This window comes from Phaethon aethereus, assembly GCF_964289735.1.
Source record: "Phaethon aethereus genome assembly, chromosome: 11".
NCBI classification, from domain to species: domain Eukaryota; kingdom Metazoa; phylum Chordata; class Aves; order Phaethontiformes; family Phaethontidae; genus Phaethon; species Phaethon aethereus.
This window is the reverse complement of record NC_138587.1, coordinates 1,549,056-1,565,732: the sequence shown is the minus strand read 5'-3', so window position 1 is coordinate 1,565,732 and position 16,677 is coordinate 1,549,056. Positions and strand designations below refer to the sequence as shown.

The 16,677-nt window shown below is 48.1% G+C and overlaps 1 protein-coding gene across 1 annotated transcript in view; it reads left to right on the top strand.

Moving 5' to 3' along the window:
- GRM7 (glutamate metabotropic receptor 7) overlaps positions 1–16,312 on the top strand; it is a gene marked incomplete at its 3' end in the record, with an annotated part of 304,230 nt that extends 287,918 nt beyond the window's left edge. Inside the window, exon 10 of the mRNA XM_082004663.1 lies at positions 16,263–16,312. Coding sequence (XP_081860789.1) covers positions 16,263–16,312 — 50 coding nt within the window. The remainder of the gene's footprint in view (positions 1–16,262) is intronic.
- Between the last annotated feature and the right edge of the window lie 365 nt (positions 16,313–16,677).

Here is a 16,677-nt window from a genome sequence, read left to right as displayed (position 1 = left end):
CTAGGCACAGTGCAAATAAAAGGAAGGGAATTAGGTTAACACACGTAAACGCCCATGAAACACAACAGACACACATAATAGGAAAGAAAGGCATTCCAGTCTCGGGATCTGATGTTTGGCTTAGTTACTTCTCTGTAACTCAGAGCACTGAGTCTTACCTGGGAGAAGAGCCTGGCACCGCATCTAGCGAGGTGTCTGTTCTTGCTGTTCAGTGGAAAAAGGAAGAAAAAAAAAAATAGTTGCCATAGTTACACCACTTGTCGTGATGCTTGTCATGTTCTGTGGAATAAAGAGCCTTATATTAAATCTGTATTCTTATTAATATCAGCTGATAAACATTTCCAGGATATTTGAAATCAACACTTTCTGCAAAAAAAATAAACGTTGATTGCAGCAAAACTGTACTGTTTAACCATGCAGCTCAGAGTGTAATTTTGTTAGACACTGTATTACAGAATCATATAGCATGAATAAATTTTCCAGTGAATTTAGCCTCTTTGCACTTCATGAACATTCTTGATTTTTTGTTAAGGTGTTTGTCACTTGCAACTCTTTGCCAGCTAGTTCGAGCTGGCCAACTTGAAGAAGAGGTGGGGAGTTCCTTTCAGGTGAGGAGCCGCACCCTGTTAGTGGTCTGGCGTTGCGTTTGCTCGAGAGAGGGATGAAGACCATCGTCGCTGTGCACATGCATGTGTCCTCGTTTGCTTTCCGGGGCAAACATACCCGAATATCCACGCAGACTCATGAACACACACCCGCCCCTTCCCCGCGGAGGAGTCGGGAGTCTGCGCGTCTTCCTAATGCCAAGAGACCTGCGGCTGATGTGGTATCACTCTTCTCTTTAAAGCTGGTGTGCCAAGTTATAAAGCATTAGGGGAATACAGTTTAAAATGCTTTTTACACATGCAGCAGAGTCCAATGTTGAAAGAGTGTCTTTACTGCTTTCTGATGACCCTTGGGCAGTCACCCCTCCGTTTGGGCTTTCTCATACAAGGTTCATCTCCTTCGGGGCAGTAAGGCAGCGTCATCCTCCCGGTGGTGGATCTTGCCAGAAGTGGCCCGTAGCCAAATGTCCCTGTACTGCGCACACTCCCATTTATATGGCCTTAATCTTGCCAGCAGCATCATGGGGCTGGAGCTCTGTAGACCCCTCCTCTGGAGGTAGAGGTAACAGAGTCCGGGTCTTACAAGCAAAGCCACCCTGCGCCGGCTGAACCGGGTGCCGTGCAGCCAGTGGGGCAACCCCTGGGGTTCCGGGACACCCGGCGAGTAGAGGAGCCGGCCAAAGTCCCCACTGGGCTCTGCGTGTGTCGCAGCAGGACGAAATGTGGTGTCCTAAGGAAATGACCAGGCAAAAGGTGTGGCACCAGTTTCTTCTGGGGTTATGCTGACCAGTTACCCGTGGGATGCTGAAGTGTTTGTTCAGTCTTTTCTATTATTATGGTTCCTGGAAAGAACAAATGGAGCAATAAATATGACATTTATTGTTATTTAGCATAAAACTGTGACCTGTTTCTCTAACGCAGGGAGGTTGTATGCGGCGTAACCTTGTCATTCACGTCCCACGATAGCTTCAGATCAAGTCCTTTGGTGAGATGTTGTTTTTCGCCCTGTTGCCTGGTTCCCTCTTCACGCGCGTCAGAAGCAGAGCCGTGGTTTGCTCAGAAACGTGACCAATGACGTGAATGGGCAGTTTGTTGACTGGGAGATTGACCTAGACAAAACCCAAATTCTGCAAAAGTTTTCTCTCCAGGTGTCATCCTGGTTTCAGTTTTCTATTGAAAAATAGTATGTGTTTCCAAATTGTGAGAAATAGGAACCTGGCTCTGTCTCTGTGAGTGCTTTAGTTGTTTACTTGAAACAGCCTGGTTGGTTTGAGCCCCGGTCCCAGCAAGGCTTTTGGTTTGGCACCATACAGAGGTACAGCCGCTGCAGTCAGGGGGCTGTTTGGGGGGTAATGCACCAGTGGGTAGGGGAAAACCTGGGAATAAATAGATTAAATAATGTAATTGCTTGTAGTACGTTAAAAAAGTAAATAGAAAATATCTTTGTACTCTGACTCAGTGTGAAACCCATAACTGAAAATAGTTGGAGGGAAAAAAGGGGAAAAAAAAAAAAAAGGTGGTTTGTTGTTCAATCCTATGTTCCTGTTGTTTGGCAACTGCACAGAATTCTAGTTTTCTTGATTTTTTTTAAGTACAATGATTAATGAGAAAAACATTTTCAATTCTTCGATAACTGGATGGATAGACTAGCTGACACGTAGGGCTGTATTTACTGACTGGGGCTGTACGTAAGAAAAGGATTACTTGGTGATTACGTTATAACCACGTATTTGCTGGTGTATCTTGGGTCGAAGCCCGAGAGCCGCGGGGGAGAGCCGGGGCGGTGCCGGGCAGGGGCTGGTGGAAGCAGCGCCGTTCCGGCGGAGTGTCGCGGTGCGGTGGGGGCGTTGGTCCTTGTTGGCCGGCGAGAGGGGAAGTGCGCGTTGCAGCGTGCCGGGCAGAGGATGGAGAGGTGTGCGGAGGAAGGCCGCCGCAGAGGGTGGGGAGAGGAAGGAGCGGCAGCACCGGGCGCCCAGGTACGTTTGGGAGCCCGTTCAGGAGCAAAGTCAAGAGGTAGAGAGGAATCGTTTTCTTCCAGCTCTGACTTTAGGACTCCTTTGGGACGTTTCAGAAGATCACTTGGGTCATAATTTTAATTATGTTTCATGCAAACTGTTTTCACACTTGGTTTTAACAGCTCTCGACAGAGCCTGGCTTTCCAGGCAGGGTAACCAAAGTACTATTAATTACTTTTTTTTTAAGCGGGTAAAAATAATTTGCTACTATTTGTTATCTTTCCAGTCCACAGCAATCAGATAGAAACATTTTAAATATAGTTTAAATTAGTGTGTTTTCTGTACCGTGGGCTCCAGTTAAGGAGTAATATGAATTGGTTTTGTTTCTTCCCTGCCATAAACTCATAAAGATTTGGGAACACTTCTCCTAAAACACCGTGCACTTTCCTAGCTACACGGCGGGGCAGCTGCACGCTCCTGCCTGCAGTGAAGCACATTTGGTTGATGTGAAAGTTCACACAGCGACTTTGCTGCACGCTGGGCGTGAGCTCCCTCTGCGGGCTCCCCAGTGCCCCCCCGCTCCCCGGCCCGGTCCCCCACCCACATCTGGTGTAGCCAGCCAGCTGCGTGCCTGTTCCTCCTGCCAGGTCGTCTGCAAGCCCCTGCGCTGGTTGTGGCTGGGATGGGGTTAATCCCCTCCAGAGCAGCGGGAGTGGGCGGTGGTTCGGGTTGGTGCTGGAAACAGTGCTGGTAGCTCGGGGGCGTTGCCGTTATTGCTGAGCAGGGCTTACACTGGGTCGAGGCCTCTCCTGCTCCTCACCCCGCCCCGCCAGCGAGGGGGCTGGGGGGCACAAGCAGGCGGGAGGGGGCACAGCCGGGGCAGCTGCCCCCACTGCCCAAAGGGATGTCCCAGACCACACGGCGTCACGCCCAGCGTGCAGAGCTGGGGGAGAGGAAGGAAGGGGGGATGTTGGGAGCGATGGCCTTTGCCTTCCCAAGTCACTGTTCGGCCTGATGGAGCCCGGCCGTCCTGGAGACGGCTGAGCACCTGCCTGCCCACGGGAAGGGGAGAACGGATTCCGTGTTTTGCTCTGCTTGCATGCGCGGCTTTTGCTTTAGCTGTGAAACGATCTTTATCTCACCCCACGAGTTTTCTCACTTTTACTCTTCCGACTCTCCCCCGTCCCTCCGGGGGGAGCGAGCGAGCGGCTGCGTGGGGCTCGGCTGGGTTAAACCACGACAGCCTCTCTGCAATCTTCCATTTGCTGGAAGCACTGATAAGACTGACTGCTGTTTATTCTTGATCCCAGTGTTGCAGATAGATAGTTTCAAACTTCACCTGACCCAGAAGTTTTTATCTGCAAAGCAGACGAGTAGGAGATAGGAGAAAGGTGCAACCAAACAGGCTCAGGATTGATGTTCTTCAGTGGTACAACACTTGTTGGTTTTAGCTTTTAGTTAGGAGGGTAAAACTGATCCTTCTCTATTGCAGTCTTATTGCCTGACTCAAAATCTCCATCTTACAGTTAACTTTCAGGCAAAAACATCATGATTTTTCAGGCCCTAAACAGTATGTGTCTGTCTCTATTCTTTGACTCAAAGTCACATTTTCTTTTACTGGCTCAGATGGGAAAATTAATATTACCAACGTCTGGATTTGCCTCTAAGGCGCCTACCTTAACAATACCTTGCAAAGTAGTCAAAGGTGTGGCTGATAAAAATTGTCTTTAGTCCTGAGGAGGCTGAAAGCAGTGTCTGTCACCACAGGTAGTTCAGGTCATCTTTCCAGCTTAATAACAAAAAGAGTTTCTTGATGCTGACAGAGTTATCAGCGTAAGCAGTGCTGAGGCAGAGAAGTGCACGACATGCTTTTTGTTTTTTTCAGAGGACTATCGCTTGCATTGGTAAATATTCATAATTGGTGAATGCCGTTATCTGCCCCGCCAAGGGGGAACGTGTATCAGATACCCCATTTGTGGCCTGTTCTTACAGTTCGTAGGAACTGATACAGGTACATATCTTTATAACACTCTTCAGAGGAGTGAATTTCCTTGGCTTTGCCCTTACCATAGGCATGTCTCCCGTCAGAGGCTGTTCTGTTTTGGTAGTGTTCCTCAGTGACGTGTTTGCCCAGGAGCGGCACTGGTGCTTCGTAAGAAACCAGCGACGTCCCGCGTTACTCTATGCTTAAGTTTTTACAGCAAGCAATACTGGCTCTGCTGCAGCCGCAGGCGCTTTGCCCGCGGCTGAGCGGGCGTGGGATTTCAGCTGCAGAGTGCAATACCATTCTTGTCTGTGGAGCTGGAGCTTAACTGGCGAGTTCACCGTTACACAGGTGGGAAAGTGGAAAGGGGGAAGAAAAATGGGAAGTGTATGCTTTGTGCCATATTCTGCAGGATTTTTCCTTGTCTTTACAAAGACGGGTTAAATTTGCTGTCCCCGGGGCAGCGTTAAAGAAGTGTAACGGTTACCCTGTGCCATTAAGCAAAACTTCCAACCACATACTGAGTGTATTTCTGTGTTTCTGTATTTCTTTCTGTATTTCTTTCCTCTTCTGCTAGGGAAGTGTGCCTTTGAAGTCAGTGCGTGAGATGATAGAGTTTATTATTTATCCAGCACGCTGCATGAAAATGTGCCCAACTTTCAAACAGGCAATTCATTCTTCTTTCCTTTTTCTAAAGGGGTAAGTGCCACGTGCAATGGTGCACGCTGGCTTGGCAGAATAATTTTTACATCATTTTGTGGGTTTTAGGGCAATCGGTATGATAAGCTTCCCAGCCTTTCTGGGATTCGTTGTGGGAAAGCCTGCTTCACTGAAATGAACGGGTGTTACCCTACTCGAAATGCAGTCAGAATTTTCTAGCTTTGTGCTGTAGTGCAAGCATGTCTCTAATACAATCACTTACCCTGTGTTGTCCGAGCTTAGAGTTTCTTCATCCCTATCAAGATAAAAGTTCAACAGCAGATTGGTCTTAATCTAATATATTTGCAGAATGACAGGGCAAACACATACTTTATATACTCAAAGCCTAACAAGCTATCTTAGGCTACGAGAATGTCCTGTCGTTGCCACTTGGACCTGAACTGATTTCTATCATTATGCCATTGTATCACCCACGAACTGTTTTTATTATTCTTCCTATTGGATACATTCTCTGTTCTCACAAAAAGCGCATCATAAAATCCCCGGATGAATTAAAAATGTATGCTTCTGATAGCAGTTACTGCTTGAAAGCCCTATGAGCTAAAATGGACTTTTGTTTAAAGAAAAACCTATTTCAAATCCCGGTGTGCTCTGGGGAACCGGCAAGGTCATACTCTTGCTTCCTATTAAATCATTCTGGGAACTTCAAAGCAATCCTAGTTAAAAGAACCCATTATATCGGCTATTTGTAATTGTTACTTGTGGCCCCGGCACTACTCTGTACCACATTTTGCCAGTCCCCTGGGTTCAAGGCTCATTTCAAGTGTGGTTATATCACTCACTTCACTAGCTATGCAGTCTGAGTTTGCTTAGGGGCTGCATGATAGCCAGGGTAAATATCCATTTCTAAAAGCTTAGAATAAGAAAGCCCTACAGGTAAAATGTAGCCCTGGTTAGAATATGAGGAATTTAGAAGTGGAATCTGTGTAAAGTGACAGACGTGTGAGCGCTCCTTAGACAGAAATACACCTGCAGCGTTTGCCCAGCCCTGCTCTGAACATACATTTGCATGCATATGCATGAACATAATTATTCTAATAATTTGAAGTAATTCTTTCATTATTAATTGCATTCTGAATGTAACAGAGGTGAACCGGGTGAATCCAGGTTATCAAGTGTATATAAAGCAGCACTGAAGGGCAAGATGGGTTAGGCTATTTTTCCAGTTGTGCTCTCTTAGCATTAATCACTTATTCACGATTTCTAGGCGCTGGTGTTCACCTTACGATCTCCCTCCGAGGCAGGAGCTTTTAAACATTATCACCGCGTTGCAGATTGGAAGCAAAGACATCCGAGAGGCATTCGGTGACGTAACTAGGTAGATTGGTCGGACGTCTGGCTTCCAGCCACCTTGTTCACATTAGAGGAGTTGAGCCAATCTGGCCTTGTCTTCCTGGGTTAGTGTGTGCGTGCATGTGGGGGAGGCTGTTTTGGTTTTTTCTTTCGCAGCATTTGACACTTTTGTGACAGCTCACTAGACTTCTAACCTTAAGCACTACTTTATGTGTCCACAGTAGGTAAAAATTTGTCCATGTGGCCCAGCCTGACTTGTGATGATTTCAGCCAGCTTTGGGATTTTCTTCTCCGCTTCCCGTTCCATCAGATACGCTCTGGAGTAGTAAATCCCATCCACGTGTGCCTTCCTAGCAGCAACGGGCGAATTACAGCCCTGGGATACTTTAAAAAGCCGCCGCTACGGAGTTGTTTTTGCTTCCCAGGTAAAGGTGGGGTCTTTCTGCACGTTCTGCGTCCTTCTCAGCACGTAGTCAAATGCAGTCCGACAGCTTCCCCTGGGATGGCAGTGGGAGCTGTGCTCGGCGTGGGCTTGCCAGCAGCTTCTGGCACGTTCCTGTAGGCTCAGCGTAGCTCGCGGGGTAGGCACAGCCCGCGTTTTGCAGGAGGCGTACAGAAACGAGCCTCCTGAAGGACATACAGCACGATGCAGGAATGTATCTTTGGCGAACGGTTGGATGGGTTTAGGTACAGCAGTTTCTCTGGGTCAAGGTTTTGACCAGATTGTCACGTTATTGACTCAACCTGAGCCCAAGAGAGCCAGCTGGATGGGTGCCCTCCGCTGGGAGGGCGAGGCTGAGACAGCGCAGCGGAAGCCAACGCTGGCAATGCTGTTCCTGCCTGTTTACACGGTGACAACAGGTCCTCTGCAGCAGACCAGGTGCTGCAAATGCAGTTGTATTTTCTTGCAGAATTTCTAAATGCATAGAAGCAGAAAATTAGACAGTCATATTGTGAAAATTGTGAAGAAAATATCTGAGTATATGAATATCTGAGTGTATATTTATTAATTTTTAAAGCCAGGCAAGTTATTTGTTCTGCATTTATCCAATGAACCTAGTTGTTGGGGGGGGGGTTCCAGTTAAAATCTGCAGGACTCTTTTATTATTCATGTTCACCTATCAGCTGTCCTTAATTAGTTTGAAGAGTTTGGCTTCAGAAAGCTTACTCCATAATTTTTTTGTGAGTTGTTTGGTTTATATATATATTTGCAAGACTTTCCTTCAGTGCTATCCTTCGAATACTTCAGCCAATCTAATGAATCCCAGCAAAATGAAAACAAATGTCATAACGGCACTGGGAGTTCGTTGATACCAAACTCACCTTTCAAGGAACATCTGAAGGAAGGATTCAGATTACCATTGGAAGATTTTTACAGCTATTCCTGATACCTGCTGCATTTTGATATTTTGGTGGTAATCACCTGGCAACCTGCAGTGCTTCCATTTAAACGAATAAAACTTGAGAAGAGTTCAGGACTAAAAAAACCTCTATGTTCTTAAAAAAGGCAAAACCCCAACCTGGAGTGGGGGGCTGGCCGTCGGAGCTAAGCGAGAGGAGGACGTTGTCCTCTCCCCAGGCTGGACTCCATTGCCGTTGACTCCAGCTGCGAAGGCGAACGTGGGTTCCGCGCATAAGCAGATTTTAAAGCCACCGCCGCAGAAGGGTCGCAGATGATGGTCAGGCAGCGGGCCACCAGCGGCAGGAACGGAGAGGCTGTGGTGGGGGAGAGCTGCTGGAACTCAGGGCTGGCTTAGCTGTACGCCAGGCAAGCTGCTGCTTTTTAAATTATTTTTTCCTTCTTGCAACAGATTTTTTTTTTCCGTAGTGAAGCAAGACTGTCGTGAATGCCTCCCTCCTCCCCAAGAGACGGGTTTGGCTATAAGAGCTCCAGCGCACAGAAGAAGACGTGCCGTTTCTGTGCCATCTTGTGCACAGGGACAGAGCAAGGATGGGGCAGACGCGGCAGACATGGGCTGCCCTGCCAAAGGCCACTGGAACAAACTACAGTTTAGACAAGCGTGGCCATAATTAAACTCCAGCAGTTGCTTTAGTTGAACTGAAGGCTAAAAATGCAGCTGCAGGTCATGAACCTCCCCTTGCACACTAGTGCCTCTGCAAAATGGATCAGCTGGTCCCGATCACCGGTGGTGGGGTCTCGGACTCGCAGAGGGCTGCTGACGGGTCCCTGTGACAGGGAAGTGGTCGCAGCGTAGCGGTGGGGAAACCTGGAGAATTGGTGGCACTCCAGCGGGCTGGAAGATGGCTTTGGCAGCCCTGCAGGCAGCAGTGGCTCTTCCATCCAGGAAAGTGTCTATTCATTAGCAAAGTAAATTAAGAAGGCACAGTCTCTGTGAAGAACTGATGACCTTTTAAATTTAACTAACTCCTCCACCAGCAGATGAGAAGAGAGATACACAAGCCTTATTTGGTTGCTTCGGGAATGACCCTGCAAGCCCAGTTTTGGAAGAATCAATGCTAAGCGCGTGGAGGTCTCGGTCGGGTGTTACCTAAACCTGTTGGAAGAAGAAGCAGTGATGGATGAAGAGGATGACTAAGCCTTTCACAGCGTTCAGCTCTTCCTGTGACGTCTCTCCAGAGGGGCATCACCTGATGCCGTGAGCCACCCTGGGTGTAGGAGGCTGAACCCAAAATCTCCATGGAGCAGCCTCAGCCCTCTTGCAAAGCCATCTCCGGAGCAGGGCTGCGCCACAGCGGGTCGCCCTGCCGTCACCGGCATGCCGGTCACGCACGGGCTGGCACTGGCCTGACGCCGTCTTGTGGTCCTCACCACCGCAGCACCTAACTGAACTTGGCGCACGGGGACAGAGAAAAGCTCCTTTACATTACAAGCGACGACTGTCAACGGCGTAAATGTGTCCAGGCTCACATAATCCACCCGAAAAGGTGGTGGTTGCTAAGCGACACGGCCCCGTTCTCTTTTTATGCTGTTTTATTTCCTTCTCAGCTTTATGTTCCATGTCTGGGGCCGCTTAATTTGATCCTATTTGCGGTGACAATTTAGGGTCTTGTGCCTCGGATACCAATTCACACAAAACGTACCAATCCTCATGCTTGAAAATCACGTTTGGTTTTGGGGCTGGGGAAGCTGAAGCAGAAGCCTGGTGTGTTTTCTGTCGGCGAGGCCTTCCCAAGCTGGCGCCGCGCCGCCCTGACGCCGTTATCTCCCCCACGTGCCCTCCTGTGGTGCTCTTTGATGGCGTTCAGTGAATTAATTACACCGTTCGCAGATTCCGGCTTCTCTGGAGGATTAACCAGCCTCAGGCCTCTCTCTCTCTCACTCCACGTCTTTTTGCTGCTGCTGTAACATGCAGAACGTCCTTCTCCAACCCCTGAACCCGCATTTCCCAAGCAGCGGTCAGGGGACGTTACCAACGGGGCCGAGCAGGGGGGGGTGATTGCAAGAGGGGGGGTGGGAAACCAGCGGCGTTAACAACGTACAATACCCAACCCAGTCAGAGAAAAGTTGTTTTTTATAACGACAAACATTTACATCTCTCACAAAGAGATTGTGTTGGGGTGGGCTTTCCAGGTGTCTTGAGTTTCTTCGGGGTGACCCCCCATCGGAGAAGACACTTGCCATGGTCTAGCGTTCATCTGGAAATACAGTGATTGCCTTTTGCCTGTCAGGATTCTGTGGTGCCATCACTCTCAATACTGGACGAAAATAAGAAAGAAAAGCAATTTACAAGAGCAAAGCAGAGGGGGGGAATCTTGTTAAGGAATTTGAAGCCTGTTAAAAAAAGGTAAGGAAAAGACAAACTTAAAATGCAACTGACACCACCCACTTTCTTTCTGGTTTTGATTTTCTGGCCTTTCACGGAGATTACAAGCAGCGTGTTAGTAATACGTGCCATAACAGACAGCGTGTGGCAGGAGTGGCGGAAGGACTGCGAGTGATGACTGGATAAATCTACACGGTTCTGTTCCATAATCGTTTTTCTGTTAATTTCCGAGGTGCATTTGCTCTTTGTAGGCAGGCCTTGCCTCTCCTTACGGCGTCCTGCGTAAGGTGCCCGCCCCGGCTCTCCCTCCGCGGGGTTCCTCAGCGATCGCTCAGGACCATCGACCCAGCCACCCCACCTGCGGCACCCAGAGGGCCGTGCCCGTCAGAAGTGACGTAGGGACGATGGGAGAGGTTGGTTCGGGTCGTTCCTTCCTCAGTCAGCGCTTCAACGCGAGTGTTGTTCACCTTGGGGGTTAAACCGGACTCACTGCTGTGTTTCTGGTGGCCATTTTGGTGACTTTGGCCCGCGCCCCGCGCGGGGCAGCGCGTGCCGCAGCGGGCAGCAGTAGAGCCGCTGCCGTCCCCTCTGAGCTGGCCACCAGGGTGCCATCAGGCAGGAATCGGGCAAGAGAACCGATCTCCTTACCCAGTTCTCCCTCCTGCTGTCACTCGCCATCTGCTGACGGACCTCCCGGGCGACGGTGGGGCCACTGCTCATTAGGGCTGGCGGTGGCGCTGAGGCACTAATTGGCGCTGCTTTGCTGAGAGCGACAAGGGGACGTGGCAGCTACGGGTGATACAATTTATGAGAAGAGAAGGCTGTAAAGCAACTATGGAGGAACACACTTCTTACTCGTGTTGTATTTGTAATTTAATACATTCGTATTCTATTATTAAAACATGAGGTTCTGTGTGCTAATCCGCGTAAAAGTCACGCGGTTCAGGCTGCAGCTCAGAGACAAGCAACTACCCACCGACACATGCAATAAAATGAAATACTTTTTATACAACTTTAGGCATCTATATAACAGATAAGTTGCCGATACACTGCGGTAGGGAGCACAGCAGGAGAGATGTGAAAACGTGATTTAACAATCTATTTACATTCAGATACTAAGTTTAAAATTATATTATTTTCTCCAAGCTTCATTCCATTTGCTGGGTTTTGGGCAAGCGTGTAGAATCATTTAGGACTGTTGCTTTCATCTCTTTCCCATATATATTCCCCAATTTAAAGGCAACAGAGCATATGGATAGCTCTGTCTTTTGGGTACAGAGCCGGAGGAGGAGCCACATGCATCCGTTTCCCTTTTAGATGGACTAGAAGCGGGATTTAATAGTCAGCCTCCGCTTTGCCTGGCATGAATGATACAGGTTTCTAAGCAAGAATTGAGAAAATGAAGAAGAGGAGGTAAGCACGGTCTGCTACAGCGACTGCAATGGTAATTGGAGCCGAAGTTCCAGACTCATGGCCGTCACGATGTCAGTTCTTGCTCAGAGCTGGAAATACTAAGATCATGTTTCACACATTTGATAGCTTGAGGTGCCTGTGGGCTGTAATAAAATTTGTGTTTGGCACTGTAAATCTTTTCTCTTTAAGCATGGAAGAGGTTACAAATGTGCATAAAATTGAAGTGAAAGTGATTAAACCTCACTCTGAACAAGTATTGACAGATCTGCCTTGCTTTGGGATGCTGTGGGAGCTTCTCTCCTTGTGGCCCGTGCTCAAGATAATGAAAACCAGTCAAGTGATGAAGCTTATACATCCAAAGAGGATTTTGGCTTCTGTGTATTTGTTTTTAATATGTTCCTGGCACAGAGATGCAGTTATTTCAAATCCTGTTACTCACTTCTGGCAGGGGACGGGTGTAGACTATCGCTGTCCCCCACTGCCTGTCAGGCAGGTCGCATAGTAGCTGAAAAGGAAAGTGCTTTAATTAATCATTGTGCTTTAAGGAAATGTCGCTGATTTTCCACATGCAGGTATGCAGGTTGTCTCCATTTCCGCAGTGCAGGAGGCGCGCGAGCGCGTCCTTCGGGCTGGGCTCTGCTGCTGCAGGCTGTGTGCCGGCGTCTTGAAATGGGTGCTTGCGAGGGAGGAGGGTGGGATCCATTCCTGGAGAAAGGGAGAAAGTACAGTATATAACTAAGAGGACAACTCATGGCTCATGTGGAAGTTTGTCAGTATCTTATACACACTCGCATCCTTAAAATTAGCGCCATGCTATGAAGTGTCTGGGGTTTGTGATGACCAAGGCGCCTTCTTTGTGCTTCCATCAGGCCAGCTGCCAGGGATCGAACGCCCGTCCCATCCCAGCTCCTCTTGGAAGGCATTGCTCTTGCCTTCTTGGGTTTTCAAAGTTCTTGATTACTTTCAATTTGAGAGTAAGTAAGTGTAACGCTCGTAAAACCCGGAGACGAACAGCAATGTCAGCAGGACGAGGGAGACGTGATAGTTGCGCTTTCCTGCTGTCCGGTACCGTGTGTCAGCAGTAACGCGGTACGGCGCTTCGTCGCCCTGTGCCTCCCTGCAGCAGAGCTTTCCAGCCTCTTGGACGTGTGGCAGCCTTGGCCAGGTTCCACCATAAGGTGGACAAAACAATTTCCTTTTCAAGCAGAGTTAAGGCAAAACTATAATGGGGGCTGGCGAAGCCTGTGCTGCGCTCTGCCCGAGCCGGGCATGTGGTGTGGTTACCTGGACTGAACCTGGAGGCTGCTTCCAGTACAGTGCTGCTGCCCGTGTCTGTGGGAGGGTCGCATTCCTCAGGTACCCGCATGCGAATTTCTTCTCCTGTTAACATTGTCGCTCTTCAGCGCTGCTGAGCAGAAAAGGGTGCTTGCTGCTAATAGCCGTGTGTAGCCTCTTTTTAAACAGAAAGGCCCCCTTTTTTCAAACAAGTTATATGATGCAAATGCCTCAAGAGCACATTTATTTGCAAATATGCAGGCAGCCAATATCTAAGATGTTTTCCTTTCTACGTGGTATTTTGTACTTAAGAACAGCTAGCAGCCCACATTTATCCACGGTTCCTTTGCTTGCTCCTGTGGGCTGACCTCAGGAAAGGGGCTGCAGTCGGTCTGTGGATCTCTGCACAGAAGGTATAGTCCAGCATTTCAGATTCTGCCTACCACAGCTATTGGCTCGCCTCCAATACGTCTAAGTCCATGGCCAGCTGAGGTTGACATAATTATATGTATATTAATTAACACGTATATGTTGTTTGCAAGAGGGCAATCTGTTTTCACTGTTGGAAAGCTGTCATCCATTAACTAACAGCAATAGAGCATATAAGATCTCTATCTGTTTTCCGTTTAAAGAACACGGAATGCTCGTGTATCGTGGATTAAAGTGTGGTGAATTCTGGTAATGCTGATGTTTCATTAGCGTTCCCCATTTTCATGTAAATTAATTTCTTTGAGGAAAATCAAATCCATCCCTGGTGCTAATTGCTAATGATAATGATGAGCTGAGACGCAGTAGAGATTCATTGTTGAGGTAGACTGTCTCTCTCCTGAAGTCTTCAAAACCAGACTGGAGCGCTTCTGGGAGTTGACTGGAGCACTTCTGGGAGTTACACGGCAGCTGAGCTCCAGGTTCCTGGAGTTAGTGCAGGAACAGAGCTGGGAAATGCACCAGCTACATAACAAGAGACATGACCTCCTGTGGCCTAAAAGCCTTTAAAACCAAGGAATATTGTCTTTCCTCTCCTAAAATAGCCATGAAGCTTTTATTGATCATTTTATCTAAATTATGGATGATGCTTTTGTCAACTACATTATTCTTGTGAAGCAGAGCAGTGCCAAAGATAACTTTACTGTCTAAGGCTCAGATATGTGGAGCCCATCTTTTCACAGAGAGGTTTCAGAAGTGCACTCTATCAACCGTATTTCTTGGCTGAATTCATTTGGCACTGGTGGTTCATTGTCACATTGAAAATGAGAAATGAGCTATTGTGGTTGAATTTGAGAAAACTCATCAAGCAAAATTACCAGGTTTGCTGCAAGCTCAGGTCAAACCCCTGTGAGGATTAGAGGGGTTGACGTGATATGAACCAGCAGTGGAGAGTATCGGAATCTCCTTCTCTCCATAGGAGCTCTGCTGCTATTTGAAATTGGAGCATGTAATGGATAAAGCTGAAGTATATCACAAAATAATACATGTAATTACTTTGCAACCTGTTTCATGATGATGGTTTTTTTTTCCAGCTGCATTTTACCTCTTCAGCACTTAATAGCATACCGCAGTTTATTGAACACTTGCAGTCTAGCCTTGAAGGATAATGAGTTTTATCCTGCCATGTGTTGAACACCTTCGTGTCCACGAGAAGTTAATGGGAACTGAAGATGATCAGCATTTTGTAGGATCGCTGCTCGATTGAACAGACAGCTCTGACTCTTGTATGGGACATGGTGAAACAGCTGAATTAGGGTTTCAGAATAATACTGCAAAGCGCTGGAGTTACACAGGAGGTTCTTAAATGTCAGTCTTGAAAACACCTAGGAGTAAAATTGTTTCTTTGTCAGTAAAAAAAGACAGTGAACACTGTGAAAAATACTCACATTTGATTGAATCCTCATGCATTATACTCTCAAAATATTCTGGATTGTTGGTGGAGAGCCTGTCCTTATTTAAGCAAGTATTTCTGAAAAGCGGGCCACCTGAAAAATTAATAGTGGAGTCTGATTAATAATGCTTTCTGGCGGTTTGACACGCCAAGGGAAGATGCGCGCGGGCTGTGGGTAGCAAAGGGAGGTGCGGCAGGTCTCCGAGGCGGGGGGTGACCCCGTCGCCCGCCCCGGGCAGGGCAGTGGCGGAGGCAAAAAGAGCAGGAGGTTTTCCAGAAAATCAGCCTTATCCCTTTCTCTTGCTGATCTTCCAGATGTATATCTTGTTGGGGGATGCATTGAGGCTCAGGTTTGTTTATATATCGAGTTTTTCTGTGCATGGTTGATTATGATTCACGTTAACATATTTTGTTGAACCCAGGTTACTCAAAAAACCACAAATGCTGAATAAGGATAGTTGATAATAACAGCAACGCTTGTTAATTTTAACCTTTTGAGAATACCCATTAGCTTAAACTGGTCTCATGATAACTCAGTTAGAATATTGGATTTTAATCTTTACTGCAAGAGCATACATACTTCATATACTCGCTTTTTCTTTTTTTTTTTTAACAGGAATAAGAAGGAAAGGCCTTTTCTGTATTCACTGGGACATAGTTCAATATAAAATCTCATAAACCCAGTACAAGTAGTTACATCCTAGTTACAGAATTTGCATATAAATAGTGATATTTTTGTTAACGTTCCTGATGGAGAACATGTTATCAGATGATATGTCCCTAATCTGTCAGTGTTGCCAAAGTACTGCAGAATATTTTGCTTTGTATTCAGCTGCAAATATTTGCAATTTTTACTGACAGAAGCGTGTAGCATCGCTCACAAAGCAGTTACTGAATGGTTTTATTTATTTCTGCTTGCAAACCCATTTAATTTGAAGCCCCACATTGAAGAATTCTCAGAGGTCATAAAACTTGGGTAAGAATCACTATCCATGAGAAAATACAAGTTTAGCCCAGGAGATTTAAGAAGTTGGAGAGAACGTCACTGGTGTGTTGTTTTTTTAAAAAAAGAAATCTTAATGGGATCTAGTCGCGGTGCCTCAGCAGGGGGGTCGCGCAGCCTGCCAGGGCGTAACAAAACCAGGCAGCGGTCATTTTGTTCATAGTGATAGCGCTGGAGACACCGCCTCGGCCGACCCCCGGAGCCGGGTCCGCAGCTCGTGCTGCCCGTGGGAAGGTGCCTGTGGGGGATGTGGGAGCCGCCAGCGCAGCCCTGCCCGCACCCGCGGCGCTGGGGCCAGCAGCTGGCCCTTTCCGCGGCGGTCTCGGCCGGCCCTTTCCGCGGGGGTCTCGACCGGCGGGCTTTCTGACCGCTGTCCGGTTCTCTTTCAGGCCCTGCTGCAAAAAAGAAGTACGTCAGTTATAACAACCTGGTCATCTAGCCCGTTTTGCCACGTGGGCGGAGGACGGGTGAGGATTTTCATCCGCCGCTGGCGCAGACCTCCTCCCGAGCCGCAGGGCGTCCGCCCCGGCGGGGCGAGGGCACGGCAGTGCCGCGGGAAGGCGCGAGGGGAGCCCCGCGCTCCCAACGGCTGCTCCCTGAAATATCCTCCATCGCTCTCGGCTTAGCACGTCGCTGGCGCCGCCGTCGACTGTGGCCTCGGACCTGCTCCGGCCGCGGGAGCCGCCACGCCCGCGCGCCCGGCCGCGGCACGAGGGGACTGGCTCCCCAGGGCGGGCGGCGTTCGGCTACAAGGACTTTAAGGGGCTAATTCTGTCTTTCTATGTACTTCCAGACTGCAAGTTT